The sequence below is a fragment of the Propithecus coquereli genome, unplaced genomic scaffold (genome assembly GCF_000956105.1).
Source record: "Propithecus coquereli isolate 6110/MARCELLA unplaced genomic scaffold, Pcoq_1.0 Scaffold251, whole genome shotgun sequence".
Lineage (NCBI taxonomy): Eukaryota > Metazoa > Chordata > Mammalia > Primates > Indriidae > Propithecus > Propithecus coquereli.
In genome coordinates, this window is record NW_012148075.1 from 2,348,284 (window position 1) to 2,369,811 (window position 21,528).

At 36.3% G+C, this 21,528-nt stretch overlaps 1 protein-coding gene across 1 annotated transcript in view; it reads right to left on the reverse strand.

The window, feature by feature from the left end:
* Positions 1-993: 993 nt before the first annotated feature.
* Positions 994-21,528, reverse strand: part of CLASP2 (cytoplasmic linker associated protein 2) — a 196,750-nt gene continuing 176,215 nt past the window's right edge. Inside the window, exons 35-39 of the mRNA XM_012646884.1 lie at positions 18,401-18,594; positions 17,432-17,560; positions 14,663-14,869; positions 4,125-4,241; positions 994-1,945 (exon numbers count right to left, since the gene is read on the reverse strand). Of these exons, the coding sequence (XP_012502338.1) occupies positions 1,859-1,945; positions 4,125-4,241; positions 14,663-14,869; positions 17,432-17,560; positions 18,401-18,594 (734 nt within the window). The 3' untranslated portion in view covers positions 994-1,858. The remainder of the gene's footprint in view (positions 1,946-4,124; positions 4,242-14,662; positions 14,870-17,431; positions 17,561-18,400; positions 18,595-21,528) is intronic.

Consider the following 21,528-nt stretch of genomic DNA (forward strand, 5'->3'; position numbering starts at 1 on the left):
GTATACCTGCATATATAGTTGTATACGATTGGTTTTGGCTATTACTCCTGATAAATCTTTTCTCCTCAGATATACCTATAAAGTTCATGAGAACACCATTGATACAAGACTGTCTAAAGTTAAATACAAACACACACACACACACACACACACACACACCTTGGTTATAAGTGACTCTTACACAGTGAGACAGAAAAAATGATATACATTTTTTCAAGTAATGTTATGTACAGTTTTATTGCCAGTATATGCACAACAGTAAGCATAGAACTATAAATACACAATGTAATTAACAGTAGAAAACAAAATTGTTACAGGTAAGAGGGAGAGGATTTAGAGAAACTATATTTTCCTGCTGCTAGAACAGAAACAAAGGGGAAAGCCTATGACAAATCATCCATTCAGTACTCTTGTCTTAAATTCTTTACATACATTTCTACATTTTTTCAATTAAACAAAGAAAGTACAGATAACTCTGTAACAATAGCAAACTGCTTCCCTAATAGCTATTTGCCTTTCCAATCAAATTCACGTTATGTTAGGATTTAAAAAAAAAAAAAAATAGTCAAGACGAGAAATCATTAGTATCCTGGTTCCAAATTATCTAATTTGGCCTTTCACCAAAACTGGTAATTTCTGAAAGTTGGCTGCACATGAAAAGAACAGGTGTAGCAAAAGGTGATTAAAAAAACTTGTTAAAAGCTAACACAAAATCACCCTTTAAGTAGTTTCCCAAAAGACACTATAGGCAGCAGCTCAGTTAAAAGTATTAGCCCTGAAGAGGTAGAGAATTTGAGCCCATTATACAAAGATAGCCTTGGCACCATCTTCTCTCTCATCAGGATCAATGTTTTCAAGTAAGACAATTTCATGGTAAAAGGAAACCAGGTTCCACCATTTAAAGAAAAGGTGCTGGTCGACTTCCATGTCTCAATAATTAGTTTGTTTATTAAGTGAGAAACAGAAGACAGTCAAGGACACACATGCACTTGATTTTTTTTTGTCTGTTTCCATTATCAAGTTTATTCATAAGTGAATTTGATATTAATAAATACAAAAAAAGCATCATCACAACAAAGATAAACAAACCAAAAAACCCTGCAATAAAACCTTCTATTTCAATAAGTATCAAGAAAAAAACAGGCAGATGATTTGGTGCAGCTTTCTCAAGGGATCATAGAAGGGACACGGTTTTAAATAAAGATGGCAAGATCAACAACCAACAAACAATATCAGGTTTACAGAACTGGCCGATTCTGTAACATACGTCTTTGAGGTCTTAAGATCGCCCCAAAGAAGTTGCAACTATGACATGTATCACCACCATACCAACAGAGTCCAGCTGAAGTTCAAATTAGTCCTGCTTTGTTTCACATCATTTCAGTATTTCTAGCATAGGACATGATACGGAACAAAACTCAAAATAGCAATAAAAATATTATTCTGCAGTTGAATAAAGGCAAAAAAAAGTTTTAGACTGTTAAACTTTTAAAGCTTTAAGCATTCCTGTTTAACCAGCATTTTAAAAAATTTATACAATCATAACACTGGCAAAGGTTAATGGGAAGACAAAGAAGTACAAACATGTGAAATGATGAATTAGATTAAAAATTACTTTGTATTGATCAATTGATGTTAATACTGCTTCTTCTTGAATTTGGAATAACTACCATAAAAGTTACATGCAGACTGAGGGTAACTCTCTGTTACAGAAAATACAAAATGAAACAAAACAAAAAACTAAAACTAGGAAACAATGGTTAAGTTCCAAAAGATGTATTTGAGAATTTCCTATCATTGATGAGGGTGGTCTGTCTGTCCTTTCTTTGAGAGACCTGGTTCACTTTGATGAGCTTCGCTAACTTTGTCCAGAAACATCAGTAGTGGGATCAGCTCCTCCAGAACCTGTTTGTGCACGTTTGATGTAAAGATTCAGTAGCTTCATCTGCAGATTCAAACCAAACATACGTCATTTGAGCAAGCTGCTCTAAATTATGATAAGATGCTCATTAAAAAAAATTGTATATATGTGTGAGCTTTGAAAGATAGATTTTAGGCTGGGGGTTATTATAATGCCCAAGTTATTGTTGATAATTAAGAATTACAAAAAAGTTTTCTTTTAAGTCTTAGAGTTTTTTCATGACTGAGTATCCTGATTTTTCAAAAATGTTGTAGTGATAAAATATAAAATACTAAAGTAAACTCAGAAAAAGAAGTCACCATTAAAACAATATGACAAACATCTGAGCACTGTGTTACATAATGTGCTTTACATTATCTCTTTATTTCCCCATTTTACAGTTGAGGAAATCAAGATACAGAATGGTTAGGTTACTGCCTCAGGTCACAGGGGTGGGTAAGAAGTGGGCCCAGGCAACTGGGTTCCAGGACCCAAGATCTCAGACCACCATGCTACTGCCAATCTAATAAGAATGGTTTTGATTTCTGTCAGTTTGCATTCTTTACCAGCATGAGATTATGTTTTTATGAAGTTTGTAACCAATGCATGTACAATTCTGTGTTCTACTTTTTTCATCTAATGTTATTTAAAAATATTTTTTCCACCTACCTATTGTCTTCCTATATAACAGTATTACTGGGGGCCTAATATTCTGATAAAGCGCTGACTTTTAATTGTTTCTGAAGGTTTGCTTTTTTAACATTAACCCCTTGATACAAGAGTTTGTTTTTTTTTTTTTTTTTTGAGACAGAGTCTCACTGTATTGCCCGGGCTAGAGTGCCGTGGCATCCCAGCTCACAGCAACCTCAAACTCCTGGGCTTAAGCGATCCTCCTGCCCCAGCCTCCCAAGTAGCTGGGACTACAGGCATGTGCCACCATGCCCGGCTAATTTTTTTCTATATATTTTTAGTTGTCCAATGAATTTCTTTCTATTTTTAGTAGAGACGGGGTCTCGCTCTTGCTCAGGCTGGTTTCGAACTCCTGAGATCAAGCAATCCGCCCGCCTCGGCCTCCCAGAGGGCTAGGATTACAGGCGTGAGCTACCGCGCCCAGCCGATACAAGAGTTTTTAACCTGGTGTTCGTGGGATTCAGGGGATCCCTGAACCCTGAATCCTACATCTAAAATTTTTCATATGTATTTAATTTTCTTTTTTTTTATTTTTATTAATTTCTTTTTTACGAATTTGCGTGCCATCCTTGCGCAGGGGCCATGCTAATCTTGTCTGTATCGTTCCAATTTTAGTATATGTACTACCGAAGCAAGCACTGTATTTAAGTTTCTTGAGATGAGATTTTACCTAAATCTCAAAGTAGTCTGTAACCAAGAAAGGGTTAAGAATCATTGCTTTAATCTATAACTTGTATAGATACTTTAATGTAAGATGTGTACCTGAGCTCATTTTTCTTTGTGTGTATTTTTATTCTGCCTTTTTGCTATTAGAAAGATAAACTTGACCATAGTAATGACAATTATTAGAATTTTGGGAAATTCTTTGAAGGAAGGTGAATGCTCCTTGCTAACTGGTTCATAAGCCATAATTCGACAATCATAGTTTATCCTCACCCTCTAGAACAAATTTCAAAGTTCTGGTGGTACCAATGAAATGAGGAAAGCAAGACTTAGTTATTTTTTTAAGTGTTAAGGACTAATCAGAAATTTTTATTTTAATATACCAAGTAAAAGTCACCATTAATTTGGATCATAATAATAGAAAAAGGAACAAATATTTGATTACCATAGTTCTTAAGGGGAAAATTTTTAAAATGTTCAAGTGTTCCGTATTTTGGGAGATATAAAGTAATCCGTGAACATACAATCACAACAATCTATTTATTCTGAAGTAAACAGTCCTTGGGGGTAACAATTTGGGTGTGGGAGTGGGAAAGGAGTTAGCTGGCTTTCATAAATAACCAGAAGCTGTAGGCATTTTCTCTCACAGAAATCTACCAACCACCCTACCAAACTGCTGACTTCACCTGAGTGACAAATGTTAGAGCAGAAACAGATAAAATGCAAAACAGGAGGATTAAGGGGAAGTTGTATACTCAAAGCCTGACTTATTAAAAGCAGAATAACAAATTTACCCTTTAACCCACACATAGAACTAAACTTTGAAGAATGTACTTAGCCACCATCTTTAAAACAAAGCAGCATTACTTACTTTACTGCCAGTGAGTTGACTGAGATGTGGTTTTAGTTCATCACCAATTACTGCATGAACAGCCACCAGGCAGAAGACACAAGCTTTCCGAACACTGCTTTCTGAATTATCATAACCCTAGGGAGAAAAGTCTATCGTTAGTACTCCTGGGTGATCTGAGAAAATTACCTTTTCAACACAGACAGAAGATGTAACTCAAAGATGAGATCTCAAGCAAACACAGGAGAGAAAACTCTGCTGACCCAAGTTGACTTTTCAACCTTTTCAGGCATAGACATGCCCTTCTTCCCTTTCACTCCTCCTACTGCACCCTCAGCCTAACATTAGTCCTCTTTATCAGGTTCTTTCTTACGTAGCCTGGAAAGCAGCGCCTCTCTGACTCAGAGGCTGCCCTCTTGCCAATTCAGCCTGTAAAAAGTCTCCAGACTACCTTTCCTAGAGCATTTAGCTTTAAGGCAGTCAACAGCTCCTCATATCTAGTAAAACTTAAACTATTTGGTTTGGCAGTCAAGGTACTCCTACGGTCCAGGTCTGATTAGGCACTGTGTCTGTTCCGTCCCTGCTCTTTTCTCAAATAAATCCAGTCTATGCAAACTATATCCCTTATGCTTTTTTGGTGGGGGGGCATTAATGACCTCACTTTATTCTTAAAAATTTTTTGAAGTTTTTTTTAATTGACAAATAGTAACTGTATATATTTATGGGGTACAATGTGATATTTTGATACATGTACATTACGGAATAAACAAATCAGGCTAATTAACATATCCATCACTTCAGCTACTTACTATTTCTTTGTGGTGAGAACATCTAAAATCCATTCTTTTAGCTATTTTGAAATACACATTATTATTAACTATAACTATATACTATTAACTATACACTATTATTAACCATGCTGTGCAATATATATCACTAGAACAAACCTATTCCTCCTTTCTAACAGAAACTTTGTACCCTTTGACCGACATCTCCCCTTTCCCTGTCCATCTCCCGCTTATGCTTTTGATCACACTATTTACTCTATTGCAATGGTCCACAGAAATCTTATCCATAAAGTATTTTTGAATCAATTTTCTGAATGTATATGTACATTTTACCCTGGGAAAAACAGAGTTCATCTCCACTAAAATCCTGATCATTTAATCTTTCTAAAACAACTGCAAAAATATTAAAATATCAATAGATATCCAGCTAAAATACATTCTTCATAATAAAAGTAATAAAATCAAACTATGTTAATTTTATTTTATCTCATCATTTTTATACAGTTGTAATTATGATGTAGTTCTATAGTATTTCTATATGGTCTTCACAATATGAGGCATCCATTTTGTATGTTTCCTAATTTAGCCATTCTATGCTGTCGTAAGTTTAAGTCCTCCTCCCCTGCAACCTTCCTCCTGCTAAATTTTTCCTATTACAAAGAATACTGCTTTCAGTATTCAAATATTTAAGTGCCTGTTATGTGACAAGTACAGGCCAGCTAAATAATGTTCAGTGTCCAACAAGATACACACTATCTCGTCTCAGAACAGTTACAGAATCACATGGCAGGAGGAGATATTGTGGGCAGAGTGGGATTAGGAATGTGATAGTCAGAAAATACTTTGCAGAGACAGTGTTTTAAATTGAGATCTGAAGGATGACAAGAATAAATTAAAACAAAGGGGGATGAGGTCGAGTATACCAGACAGAGAAAAGTACATATGCAATGACCCCATAGTGAGAGAGAGCTCAGTGCTGTCTATGAATTAAATAAATTCATTATAATTGGAACACATGGGGTAGGAGGGAAGGGTAGGCAGTGGCCAGCTGGGAGAGCTGCAGCAAGACATATGGACTTGTTCTGTCAATGGAAAACCCTGAAGGGCTTTAAGCAGGGAGTGACATCAGAGTTATCAGGTTGCATTCAGGAGGCTGACTTCGGAGAAATGTCTACTCAGCCTCTATTAGTTTCCTGTGGCTGTTGTAACAATTACCACAAACCTCAAGCTGGTATTCCTTGTTTTAAGGTCAAATCACTTCAATTTTTGTCCCCATCTTCACATCACCTTCTCCATTGTGTATGTGTGTGTATAACCTCCTTCTACCTCTCATATGGACTCTTAACATAGCATTTAGGGATCGCCAGGACAACCCAGAATTATTATATCTCATCTCAAGATCCTTAACTTTATCATATCTGCAAAGATCCGGTATCTAAATAAGGTAACATTTACAGGTTCCAGAGATTAAGACCTGATATCTTTGGGGTCACCATTCAATCCACTACAAGATGCTCTGCCCATTTTTAAATTGGTCATTTTCCTTTCTATTATTACCATTGTTATTTTTGGAGACAGAGTCTCGCTCTGTAGCACTGGTTAGAGTACAGCGGTGTCATCACAGCTCACTGCAACCTCAAACTCCTGGGCTCAAGCGATCGTCCTGCCTCAGCCTCCTGAGTAGCTGGGACTACAGGTGCACCCACAATACTTGGCTAATTTTTCTATTTTTTTGTAGAGACTTGGTCTCACTCTTGCTCAGACCTGGTCTGGTCTCGAACTCTTGAGCTCAAGCGATCCTCCCACCTCGCCTCCCAGAGAGGGGGATTACAGGCACAAGCCACCGTGGGCAGCGCTCCTTTCTATTATTCAGTTGCATGAGTTCTTTATATATTGTAGATACAAGTCCCTTCTCAGATTTATGATTTACAAAAATTTTGTCCCATTGTGTAGGTTGCCTTCATTGTCTTTTCACTTTCTTGATGGTGTCCTTTAAAGCACAAAAGTTTTTAATTTTGATGATGTTCAATTTTGTCTATGTTTTTTGTTATAATTGCTTTTGGTGTATTATCTAAGAAATCATCGCCCAATTCAAGGTGACAAGGATGTATGCCTATGTTTTCTTCTAAGCATTTTAGAGTTTTTACATTTTGGTCTTTGACCCATTTTCAGTTAATATTTTTTATTGAGGTGAAATTCACATAACATAAAATTAACCATTTTAAAATATACAATTCAATGGCATTTAGTATGTTCACACTGTTGTACAATCACCATATCTATCAAGTTCCAAAACACTTTCATTACTTGAAAAATATGCCTGTACCCATTAAGCAGTCACTACTCCCACCCCCAATATCTATAAATTTACCTATCCTGGATATTTCATATAAATGGAAGCATATACTATGTGACTTTTTTGGTCCGGCTTCTTTCATTTGGCATTTTTTTTTTTTAAAGACACAGTCTCTGTTGCCCAGGCTACGGTGCAGTGGTGCCATCATAGTTCATTGTGCCTTCAACTCCTAAGCTTAAGCAATCCTCCTGTCTTAGCCTCCTGAGTAGCTAGGACTACAGGTGTATGCCACCACACCTAGCTAATTTTTCTATTTTTTGTAGAGATAGGGCTTTGTTATGTTGCTCAGGCTGGTCTTGAACTCCTGGCCTCAAGAGATCCTCCTGCCTTGGCCTCCCAAAGTGCTAGGATTATAGGTGTGAGCCACTGTGCCTGGCCTTGGCATGTTTTGAGGTTCATACGTGTTGTAGCATATATCAGTGCTTCACTCCTATTTATGGCTGGATAATATTAATATTTCATTGTATGATATGCCATTCTATTTATCCATTTATCAGTCAAAATGAACATTTGAATTCTTTTCACCTTTTGGCTATTATGAATAGTGCTGCTATGAACATTCAAGTATAACTACTTATTTAAGTATCTGCTTTGACTTCTCTTCGGTATATGCCAGGGAGTGGAACTGCTGGGTTATACGATAATTTTATAACTTTTTGAGGAACGCCAAACTGTTTTCCACAAGAACTATGCCACTTTACATTTCTACCAGCAATGTATGAAGGTTCCAATTTCTGTACATCCCCATCAACATTTGTTATTTTCATTCTTTTGATTATAGCCATCCCACTGGGTGTGAAGTGGTATCTCACTGTAGTTTTTTTTTTTTTTTTTTTGAGACAGAGTCTCACTATGTTGCCCGGGCTAGAGTGCCGTGGTGTCATCCTAGCTCAAACTCCTAGGCTCAAGGGATCCTCCTGCCTCAGCCTCCCGAGTAGCTGGGACTACAGGCATGCGCCACCATGCCCGGCTAGTTTTTTCTATATATTTTTAGTTGTCCAATTAATTTCTTTCTATTTTTAGTAGAGACGGGGTCTCGCTCTTGGTCAGGCTGGTTTTGGACTCCTGAGCTCAAACAATCCGCCCGCCTCGGCCTCCCAAAGAGCTAGGATTACAGGCGTGAGCCACCGAGCCCGGGCCTCATTGTAGTTTTGACACACATTTCCCTAATGACTAATGATACCAACCATGTTTTCATGTGCTTCTTGGCCATTTGTATATCTTCTCTGAAGAAGTGTCTATTTAAGTTCTTTGCTCATTTAAAAATAATTTGTCTTTTTGTTGTTGAGTTATAAGAGTTTTTTTTTTTTTTGAGACAGAGTCTTGCTCTGTTGCCCAGGCTAGAGTGCTGTGGTGTCAGCCTAGCTCACAGCAACCTCAGAGTCCTGGGCTCAAGCGATCCTCCTGCCTCAGCCTCCCAAGTAGCTGGGACTACAGGCATGCGCCACCATGCCCGGCTAATTTATATATATATATATATATTTTAGTTGTCCAGATCATTTCTTTCTATTTTTTAGTAGAGACGGGGTCTCGTTCTTGCTCAGGCTGGTCTCAAACTCCTGACCTTGAGCGATCCACCCGCCTCGGCCTCCCAGAGTGCTAGGAATCCAGGCATGAGCCACCGCGCCTGGCCAAGAGTTCTTTATATACATATGTTCTGGATAGTAGACCCTTATTAGATATATAATTTGAAAAAATTTTCTCCCATTATGTAGGTTGTCTTTTTACTTTCTTGATAATGTTGTGTGATGAACAAAAGTTATTAATTTTGATGAAGTCCAATTGATCTATGTTTCATTTTTTGTTGATGTTTTGGGTGTCATATCTAACAATCACTGCCAAATCTAAGGTCATAAAGATTTATCCCTATGTTTTCTTCTAAGATACATTTCCTATATTTAGATCATTGATTGACTTGAGTTCATTTTTGTTTATGGTGTGTGGTCATTGAAGTTTGTTATCTCGGTGGTCAGCTAGTGACCTGACAGAGATTTCCTTAAAAGCCTGGAGTAAAAAAAAAAAAAACAAAGCACACACTTAATGGGTGCGGTGCGCATCATCTGGGGGATGGACATGCTTGAAGCTCTGACTCAGGTGGGGCAAAGGTAACATATGTAACCTAAACATTTGTACCTCGATAATATGCTGAGAAAAACAACAACAACAACAACAACAACAACAACAAAGCTAACTCTCCCAGTCTTTGCAGATTGACTCTGAGTTGGGGTAGTCATTCAATGCCTAGTGAGGCTGCCTACCACTCTTGTTAGCCTTCACTACCTGCTTGTATGGGTCCCAAAGATCATCGAGAGGTCTAAGCCTAGGGTCCTTTAAGGTCTTTTCTGAACATAATTCTGGTGGATTCCCTAGTATTCATGACACTTCAAAGCCCTATTCCACCAAGTATCTTCTTCCCCAGCCTTCTCCTTTCCTTTCCAGGCTTCTCTGCCTGTCTGCTGCTTGCCCTGTCTGCTCTCTTTGCCTCAGGTGGCTACGGGTAGTGTATGTCTGTAAATGTTTTTGACAGATGCCACTTTGGAACCCACTTCAGCCTGAGGGGAGGCAAAACAAAGGACAGTCTTTGTGCCAGTCTCTCAGGGAATGCCAGAGAATCAAACACATAACCATAATTTTTTGAGAATAAGGTTCATGTTGTCTCTCCTTGCATCAGCAAGCTGTACGACAAATGTGGGCCACTGTCCCCAAGGTAGGGTGAATGGCAGGCAGTAACTTTCTTACTGAATTTTAGCAGCCTCTTTCTTTTATTACACTCCCTTAGTTGCTGTTTTTGGTTAGATCCTAGAGTTTCAAAAAGTTGATTCTATCCGTTTTTGCTAAGGTGCTTAGGTGAAGGAATTAATTTTCCTTCTTTTTTATTTAAATTTTTTATTTTTTTCTGAGAACAGCATCTTGTTCTGTTGCCTGAGCTAGAGTGCAGTGGCATCATCATAGCTCATTGCAACCTCAAATTCCTGGGCTCAAACAATCTTCCTGCTTCAGCCTCCCGAGTAGCTGGGACTATAGGCACACGCCACCACGCCTAGTTAATTTTTCTATTTTTTGTAGAGATGGGGTCTTGCTCAGGCTGGTCTCAGACTCCTGTCCTCAAGTGATCCTCCCAAAGTGCTAGGATTACAGGTTTGAGCCACACTGCCCAGACTGGAGCAATCAATTCTTCAAGCTCCTTACTCTGCCATTTTCTGTGTCATCACTCCTTAATTTTTGTATATGGTGTGATGCAGGGGTTCAACTTCATTCTTTTTCACATGGATGCCCAGTTGTTCCAGCACCATTTGTTAAAAATACTGTTCTTTCCCCCAAAAAACTGTGGTCAATTGACCATAAATGTCAGGGTTATTTTCAGATTCTGGATTCTAGACCATTGATCTATAAGTCTATTATTATGGCGGTATCACACTGTCTTCATTACTGTAGCTTAGTAGTAAGTTTTGAAATCAAGAGTGTGAGTCCTCCAATTTTGTTCTTCTTTTTCAAGTTGATTAGGCTTGTAAGATTCTTTAAATCTGTAACAGTCATTAACCTCTTCTCCCCCTTTTTTCATGCCACTTCTTTATTAAAGGAATTTGGCAATTTTTCTTGTAGAATTTCCTACAAGAAAGGAAATTCCAAATTCTGAATTTGACTGAATGCATCTTTAAGGTGCAATTTAACATGTTTCTCTATTTTCTGAACTTCCTTTAAAATGACAGTTAAACTAAGAGGCTTGATTAGATTTAGGTTCAATTATTTTAGGGAAGAAGACTTTTTAAAGGTTGCGCATCTCATCGAAAGACACATGATGTCTAGTTGTTTGGCCTTCAGTGATGTTAAGATTGATCAGTAGGTTTAGGTGTTGTTAATTTAATCGCTTCCTTATATACCCGTCCCCATCATCTTTTCACCTCTGTGTTTTAGCAACCATTAGAAAACACTTCATACATTTATTGTTTCAATGGAGCCCCAAAATGTTCATTTAAAAAAAAATAAACCAACAGGTTAAAGAACAAAAATGGTAGTTTTATAAGTCAATAATTTCTTCTGCATTTACTAACTGGAATTCTTCTGAAATTCTTTATCTCATCAAATACGTGGTGGTTATCCTGAAAATAGGGTCGGTAGGCTATTTGATTCTTTCACTTTATTAACCAATTTTGAGAATAATAAGTTAGTGTCCCGGTAACCTTCAAAGTTGGCCAATTATTAGTATCAATATGAACTCATGAATTTCATTTTAAAATCTGATGTATTTTAATTCATTGTAGCATTATTCTTTTTGACCCTCAAATTGTTTTCTTGCTTTCAGACACAAGACTTTCCAAGCTCATTTTGTACATTTCCTGCTCCAAACCTGAAACCAGTCATTTTTCCAAAGACACCTGACTCCTTTGAGTGGAAAATGGTATTTGGAGACCATAATCTGGGTAGGGATGCTCACTGTTACTGGGTTGATATTGATTCAGAGGACATGTCTAGGAAACATTTTTTGAGATAAGAAATTAAATAATAATTTCATTCTGAAAAAAACAATTCAAAGTTAAGATTTTAAGATTTACTTCTTTTTTTTTATACCACCATTATTTGCTTTATCCTGACATATATATATAGGTACCAATGTTATTCCTATTTTATACTAATTAACTACAGAATATAGAATAACCAATATAGTTATTCTATAAAATAACTATCTCATTATTTTTCCTAACTATGAATATATTGAAGGCAGTTCAAGATTTGTTGGTGGTTTCTTTCATCTTTAGGGTATATCCGACTAGGCATTTACAGTAAAAAAATTCTTCCTTGAGCTCTGACTGCTCTGTTTTTAAATTTACCTATTGTCTAATTCTCCCTTTTATAAGCTTAAAAATTTGGATTCATGCTTTTTATTAGCTCCTATTGTTTTCTTACTTTTTTTTTTTTTTTTTTACCTTTTTTCTTAAATTTGGGTTATGTTTCCATTTGCTTTGTGGCCATATTTTTCTAGTGTACCTTCATTGTAGGTACACTTCAGGCCATTATTTTCTTCCTCTTTTTTTGAGGTGGAGGGGTGGGTAATATCTTTGTATGGGGCTTGACCCCTATAACCCTTTTCTGTCACTCATATGTAACTGAAATGGGCTTAAATATATTCTATATTTTAAGAGAAATTTTCTGTGTAGTAGGGTGGCATTGGGCTATGAAAGCTTTTCTAGCTTTACTGCTGCAGGATTCCTCCTTCTTGTTATCTTCAAGTATTAAAAAATATGGTCTTTCTGTGTAGCCACCTCTGCCACAGTACTGCTGTCATATGAGCTCGGTGTAGACTCTATTCCAGGGAGTTCTTCCAAAATGAGAAGCTCTTTCTGGAAGGGAAATTCTGTGAGGTATTTCTAAAAGTCTTGAGGATCCAGGCTACCCCAATGTGATCTGGTCTTCCTACAGTATCTCTGTCTTCACCTGTAATTTTTTCTCATTTCAATCATGCATATTAGTTCTTCACTCAGAATAGGGATCTCTCTTTTAGGGGTGAGCACTTGTGTGATTCTCTGGCACCAGAGTCTTTTTTTTCTTTAATTTATGAAGAGAAGAAATTTATTTCTCATGGTTCTGGAGGCTGGGAAGTCCAATATCAAGGTACCGGCATCTGGTGAGGGCCTTGTTGCTGTCATCCCATGGCAGAAGACAGAAGGGCAAGAGAGCACATATCGGCACCAGGGCCTTAACAGTAACTTTTGATTTTCCTTTACACTTTTCCATACCACTGAGATCCTCAGGGGAATTTGCTGCTAGTGCTGGTGATGGTTTGGTTCCATCTGCTCATTATTCCGGGGTTCACTTGGATATCTTTCCCTAATTTTGCTGAAGATGTTTTTTGTATGCAATCCTAGTTGCTAAGTGAGATAACATTTGGTGAGAAAACTTACAGGCATTCAAAAACTATATTGCCATTGTCTTCTTGCCTCTCCTTGCTCAGGTCCTATTACCTATATATCCTAATTTTAATAGTTTATAGCAAAAAATTAAAATGCTAATATTTAAATTCATTAGAGTTCTTGGGCTTTTCTGATAGGTACGATACCTATTCCCAAAAATTAGGTATGCTATAAGATTTTGCACCAAGCTAACATGAGAGAAAATAAGAAATTTACAAGAACTTAAAGCCACAACAGCTCTTTGCTAGTATCTTCATACTCTGAGTTATTCATCTAGCAAACATTTGTTTAGCACGAAAGCATAGACAGAAAAAGAGATTTGGATCTTATCTTAGGACCTCACAATTTAGTGAGTAATATTAAACTTAGAATAGAATTACAAATATGATACTATAGATATACAAAATAATGAATGATTAATTCTCTTTAGGAGAGGTTTTTTTTTTTCTTTGAGACAAGTGTCTCGCTCTGTTGCCTGGGCTGAAGTGCAGTGGCTTCATCATAGCTCACTGCAACCTCAAACTCCTGGGCTCAAATGATCCTCCTGCCTTGGCCTCCTAGAGTATTTTAGAATTACAGGTGTGAGCCACTGTGCTCAGCCTTGAAGAAGTTTAAATATACACATGTAATATTAGTCAGCCATTAAAATTACATTGTAAAATATTATTTACTAAATGAAAAGAGTTCACGATATATGGTTAAGTTAATGAAAGCATGTTACAAAATATAATCCCATTTTGTTCAAATGTTTACATGCATGGGTTTGTGTGGATAGAGAAATACACATTACATCTATAACTGTAAATTAGCATAACCATTTTTGAGAGAAATCTGGCAACACCTAGAAATTCTGCTTCTAGATGTATACATAGAAGTACAAGAAGATAATACAAGAAGTTCATTGCAGTATTTATGTAATAAAAAAGGAAACAATCAACAGATAAATGAATAAACATCAACAGATGAATGGATAAACTATAGTATACACATAAACAGCATATTATTCAGACATAAAAAGGAATGAAATTCTGATACATGCTACAACATGGATGAAACCTGAAAACATTATGCTAAGTGAAACAGGGCAGACATAAAAGGACAAATATGGTATAATTCCACTTATATGAGAAACCTAGCAGAAAGCAGAATAGAGGTACCAGGGGCTGGGAGGGAGGGAGGAATGGGGAGTTACTGATTAATGGGTATAGAGTTTCGGTTTTGGATGGTAAAAAAGGTCTAGATATGGATAGTAGAGAGGGCTGTACAACTTTGTGAATATATTTTATGTCACTAAATTGTACACTTAAAAATGGTTAAATGGTAAATTTTATGTTATGTATATTTTACTACACTCACATCCACCCTGGCTAGTTATGGGAAGTCTTTGTCCTGAACATCACAGACAGCAGGAAGGCTTGATCATGCCACTAGTTCTGCCTGGAAAGTACCTAAAATAACCAAACCCCTACTGTGTCATAGCTTATTCCTCCAAGCTTTGTTGCTTACCTGTATTAGGCCTGGCATAATCTCTGGCAAAAGCAGGTTAAGAGTTTCCTTGGACACTCTCTCTATTACTTTTGTTTGCATTTTGATTGCAGCCAGATTAATTGGGTAATCTGCAGTTTGGATGATAGGACAAAGCACTTTGATGCACTGCTCTGGACTAATTGAAGTGGCCAATACTGATGCTGCTTCCTCAGCAGATCTCACCACCTAAAACAAACAGGAAATTAAGCCAGAAAGTAATTTTTAAAACATTATATTATGTTCCGTAAGTATAAATTTCATGAAGTATTTAATATGACATGATATTTGGAATTTGCTTTGAAAATACAGTAAATCCACACATATAAAAGGTGAGGGTACAGATAAAACAGATTGGCAAAATGTCAATACTGTTGAAGCTAGATGATGGATATATGGGGCTTTATTACACCTTTCTCTCTTCTTTTGTGTTCTTTTACTGTTGGCAAAAGTAGTTTTTAAATAAAATTTTGATCTAGCTGTGCCAGGGTGTGGAGGCTCTATTTGCCTAGAGTATAATGTGAATGGAGTCTCCTGCCTCAGCTATGCTGGAGGCCCTGCTCATTATTAATAACTCTCATCTTAAGGAGTGCTAGTACCCTTTATATCACATTAATAAGGAATAAAATAAAAAACTTATCATTAATGTGTTACCAAAAGTTAACATACTATTCCCCCTTCTTTTCATAATGAGTTTCTTTCCTTTTGTAGTGAGCTTGGGGAGGGTAAAACACTGGTTTTGCAGTGAGGAGAAGAAATGGTTGTCTATCTTCTTATTAGAATCTGCAATCTCTAAAGATGATCTTAAAAACATATAAAAATAATTGCTTTTTATGCTACTCTGTCAGTGTCTCATTTATGATTTTAATTGATGAAAGGTGCTTAGAAAGGTACAGTAGAAAATACATTGAAAAAAAATACACCAGAAGTCAGAAGACCTAGGGCTAATTTCAGCTGTAACACCTTAAAAATGTCAATTTTATATTTTGTAAAAATAGGGATGCTACAGGCCTTATTTGGATTAGAAAGTGTATAACCAAACTACAAATATTAAATAGTGCTTTTTAAACTTTCAGTGAGACGCTATAGACTTATCACTACTAAATACCAGCTGAATTTAAAAAAGCTGTATAAAAATCCAGATAGATTTAAAAGTTATGATTCATTCTCCTAGAAGGTTCACAGTGAAATCTTTTAAAAAAGTAAATTACCCCAACGGCTTCAATTTCTCCACATCCTCACCAACATTTACCATCTGTCTTCCTTGTGGATGTTAAGTGTTATCTCATTGTAGTTTTAGCTGCATTTTCCTAATGACTAATAGTATTGAGCATCTTTTCATGTGCTTATTGACATTTATAAATTTTGGGATAAATGTCTATTCAGATTCTTTGCCCATTTAAAAAACTGGGTTGTCTTTTCACTGTTGCATTGCAAGACTACTTTTATATATTACAGATACTAGTACCTTATCAGTTATATGAGCTGCGAAATTTTTCTCCCATTCTGTGAGTTGTATTTTCACTTTCCTGATAGTATCCTTTGAAGCACAACAGTTTTTAATTTTGATGAAGTCCAATTTATTTGTTTTTTTAATTAGTTGCTTCTGCTTTTGGATTTATATTAAGAAACCACTGCCTACTCCAAAATAACAAAGATTTACATCTCTGCTTTCTTCTTAAAGTTTTATGGTTGTAGCTCTTGCATTTGGCTTTGATTCATCTTATCTCACTGCTATTTTAACTTTCTTTTTGCTAATGTCTTGGTTCTACCAGAGATACTTAATGTTATTACTCAGGTGCTTTTTCTTAGAAATGTAGTCTTATTTGAAATTTCCTTTTCTAATTCTTTCTGAAATTATAATAAAAATTCTCATGGTTATTTAATCAATGTCACTGGTGTAGAGGGGGAGATATCATGACTACAAAGTAATGAAACAGGTTTACAGAAATTTTTCATGAAAGGTATCCTCATTACTTTTTTTTTTTTTCCTACTATAACACATACTCATTATCTCACAGTTTCTGTGGGCCAGGAATCCAGGTCTCTGGTCAGGATCTGACAAGACTCAATCCAGATAGTAACTGGGCTATATTTTTGTCTGGAGACCTCACTGAGCAAGAATCTGCTTCTAAACTCATTCAGTTTGTTGGCAGAATTAATTTCTTTGTTCTTGTATGACTTAAGGCCCTGGTTTTTTATTCTTTGTCAACTGGAGGCTGAAAAATATGGAATGCTTCACGAATTTGTGTCATCTTTGTGCAGGGGCCATGCTAATCTTCCCTGTATCGTTCCAATTTTAGTGTATGTCCTGCTGAAGCGAACATCCTTATTCCTTTATTGAATAAACTTGTAACATATATATAGCTCCTATACGCAATTTGCCACTTAAAAATAACAATGATTTGTCACCTCCATTAATCACTTAAAATAATCAAATCCTTATTGCTACATGGAAAGTGAAGATAAGACTGGTGAATTCTAAGTAGAAAACTAAAAGTGAAGTGAAGGAGAAAATGAAATTAGATAAATCATTTCCTAGAGCTAGCCCTATTTTAGGTGAAAGGCCATAATATCAACATAATTCATTTAACAGAAAAAAGAATATGTTCACAACTTGAATCAGGTGTTACTTTGAATATCAAAGTAAATGTTCATCAAGAAAATGATTAATAAGAGTACATTTTATACAACATTTACATGTTTCATGCAATAATGAGAATAAAATAATTTAAGTCTCAGGTAACTTACCTCCTTATGAGGATCTTTATGAGCTTCCAATGTTTTCATGACAGTCAGCTCTGCATAGTTTTTAAATCTTGCTGGTTGATGCCTTAGGATTTCTCTTAAAACCTTTAATGCCAAAGCCCTGATTGTAGGCTAAGAGGAATATTTAAATGTTTTTAATATTTTAGGTTATAGACACTCTTTAACATTTTTAATTTCTTTTTTTTTTTTTTTTGAGACAGAGTCTCACTGTGTTGCCCGGGCTAGAGTGCCATGGCGTCAGCCTAGCTCACAGCAACCTCAAACTTCTGGGCTCAAGTGATTCTCCTGCCTCTGCCTCCCGAGTAGCTGAGACTACAGGCATGCGCCACCATGCCCGGCTAATTTTTTCTATGTATTTTTAGTTGTCCGATTAATTTCTTTCCATTTTTAGTAGAGATGGGGTCTCTTGCTCAGGCTGGTTTCGAACTCCTGAGCTCAAACAATCCGCCCGCCTTGGCCTCCCAGAGTGCTAGGATTACAGGCGTGAGCCACCGCACCCAGCCTAACATTTTTAATTTCTGTAACTTAATGTTAATTTCTTAACATGAGGGGGAATTGCAGACAATTGCATAAAATACGTAGTATATTACATAATTAAGTTTCCACATCTCTAACTGAAAACATGTATCACACTTTCTATATTTGCAAGAAATCAAGAACCAACCATATTCTGACTATGAAAGGAAGTTTTACTTCTGAATAACTAATTTAAATATACTTTTCTATAAGGAATTCAGACTGCAACCTTTCATTTTTCCTGTTGTTAACTGTTCAACATTATTGAGCTACTTGGTGAAGAAAAAGTACTTTATAGTGAAGATTTCATGCGGAAAGAAGCAGTAGAATAGACTCATTTTCCCAATTTCCAAATCTGTGCAGTACCTGATTAACAGGCAATCTAAAAGAGATACGAAGGACAGGCTATTGTTTACATAATATTGTGTCATTTACCTCTTTATCCCCAAGGGTTTCAAGCAATAAAAGCAATATTGTTTTGAAGTGTTCATCCCAAACACTGAAAGATTCTTCCTGTGTCAGCTTCATGAGTTCATAGAGGGCGATTTTTCTTTCTTCTACACGTTCATTATGGTTAGACAGCTCCTTCAGCAACTCTGCAACTAGGTCAGAATGGTCTAGGGAAAGATCTGTCAAAGGGACATGATATTAATTCTGTAACTTTATAGTTCGATTCTCGTAAGTATGAGATGACAACTTTCTAACATTATGAAACATAATCAATGTTGGTTCTAAAAAAGACAAAGAAAAAAGACATTAAGTAATTTTCTTTTTAATCTTATCATCCCCAAAACACTAAAGCTACTTTAAAACTTTTTATATAATCTGTCAACTAGAGTTAAAGAAAAAAAAACAAAAAAACTTTTTTATAATAAAAATACTTAAGAGAGACCAGTATAATGAACCCCCAAATACCACCAACCAGATTTAACAGTTTTCAAGATTTTACCACTCTTACCTCATCTTGGTCCCCACCTCCTTTGTTTTCTTAAGTATTTCTAGCAAACCCGAAATATATCATTCCTTCCTTATATACTTCAGTATGCATTTTCTATGGTATCATGCCCAGAGGCTCACAATTTCTATGTATTCCACTTTTAGTGATGCTAATAATGATCACTGGATATAAGTGGTGACAATCTCATCCCATCATTGTAAGGTTCCCTATCAATCTTTTAACTAATGGCTTTGCCCACTGATTGTTCCTCACTTATTTTAACAGGAGTTAAAAATGGTGATTATCTAATTATATCATTCTTTCCATGGGTTAAATTCTTCTGTAGAATGTAATTTTATCAACTAGAGCTATTTTGAATACCCTGAAAAATAATTTGATAGAAAAGGCAGAATAGATGCTTCATATAGTTCTCTTTAAATTTCATAGTCAAGAGTTGGGCTTAATAGTTACCAATGAGTTTTGATTTGTTTTTGCTTTCTTTTCAAAACTATAATTAAAACTTGTGGATTTTATGAATTTTTTTTTTTTTTAAGAGACAGGGTCTCACTCTGTCACTAGGCTGGAGTATAGTGGCACGATCATAGCTCACTGCAGCCTCGAACTCCTGGGATCAAGCGATCTTCCTGCCTCAGCCTCTTGAATAACTGGGACTGCAGGCGCATACCACCATGCCTGGCTATTTTTTTTTTTTATTTTTAGAGACAGGGTCTTGCTATGTTGCCCAGGCTGGTCTTGAACTCCTAGCCTCAAAAAATCTTCCTGCTTCAGCCACTAAAGTGCTGGGATTACAGCGTGTGAGCCATTGCACCTGTCTTTATGAATGTTAAAGGGCACTTATTCCTTGTTTTTCAACAGTCATCAGATAGTGCTTTGAATCATTTTTGTAGAAATAATAGTTAAATCTAAAAGTTCACATTAGAACATTACAAAATATCAGAATTGTTCTTAAATTCTTTTGATGATCAAATACATGATTAATTCAGGCTTTGAGGAACTTGAGCAGGCAGTGGCCATAGATTCATTTCCTTCCTAACTCTTTCTCCGGGTATGCTACAGACCAAGCAATATTAAAACAATATGGCTGGTTTCACAAGAACTACTGCAGCAGGACAAATTCATCTCTATAAACCTCACAAAAATCACTCCTGGAAAGTTCTAAGTTATCAAACTTTCACAGATGTCAGAGGATCATTCTGATTAGAGTGTATTTTATTTCAGCTAAAGAAAGGGAATTCACAAGAAAATGCTTTTCAAAAGAAGTTCTCTTTTCCATGAAAGTTGGCTTTGTAATTGCTTTAGCAGATAATTAGAAATGACATAATGGTCTGGACAGATGACTGGCAGAAAAATAATTTCTGGGACAGAATGCATGTCAATTATTTAAACTGAAACTGAACTATTTGTATTATACTAATGAGATAAACCTAAAGTACTGAATTTTTCCTCTTTTGACACAGAGGGGCACTGTAGTCAAGTGAAAAGGACATGGGCTTTGTAGTCTCATCAAACCTCTGCCTTTTACACTCTGTGTAATTGGGGTATTTTCTTAATTACTGCTGAGCCCAGACAGGTAGGAAGGGTACCCACATAGAGTGGTGACCAGGGGTGAGCAGTTGGAGCCAAAGTGGAGTGAGGAGGGCATCCATGGCTTTGGGTGAGGGTGGAATATCAAAGCCCAGAAGGATGAGCAATGGATCTGTGCAAGTGAGGAGATGGTAGCGGATGGAGATGGAAAACTGGTGGCATACAGACTGATCAAATAAGTATATATTAAAGATAATAAAAGCTTGGTTTCTTACTGTCAGAAAAGAGGGTTATCAATACGGAAAAGAAGGAAATTAGAATTAATCCCATGGTGTCAGAATGGAATTGGAGCTACGGGTGTAAATGCATGGCTTTTGATAGATATAGATATAGAAATAGAGATGTAAATCTCTACACTCACTCCCCCACACTCCTGCACACACTCCCTAGCTCTGGCCATGGAGAGATCTGGGGAGTAGTGACATCCCACTAGCAGTAAGTATATCTAGTGTCCAGACTTCAGCTGCTAAAAACCATTTTCTATTAAATGGAACAATGAATCCTTGGAGAAATGGTTGATTCCAGGATTGAACCAGGGATAGTACAACATTTTGTTGTGCCAGAATACAAAGATGGGGACATGTCAAAAGAACACCAAGAACCAGCTTGAATGGGAACCTGCTGGTCAAATCAAGGAAAATTTGAGCATCAAAATAAATAATGATAGTTATAAGTCATACTCTATTAAGTATAATACGAAACTATGAGTCCATAGTTATAAACATGCACATCAATTTTTTAAATGAATAAATTTTAAGCTTAATGAGGAACAGGATATACCCTATTTTAAAATATCTCTTCATAAGACATGTATTTATTACAAAGAGAAAAAGTAGATTCACAGTGAGGAAGCCTGGTAAGCACCACCATAATTAGGTGATCAAAGTTAACATCACCAGTCAGGGACAAAGTGAAATCATGTGTTACTATTTGATAGGTGCAATGAAAAGAATGCACTATCACTGCTGTGATACTGATGTGAAGAATGCATAATCTAACTCAAATCATGAGGAAACATCAG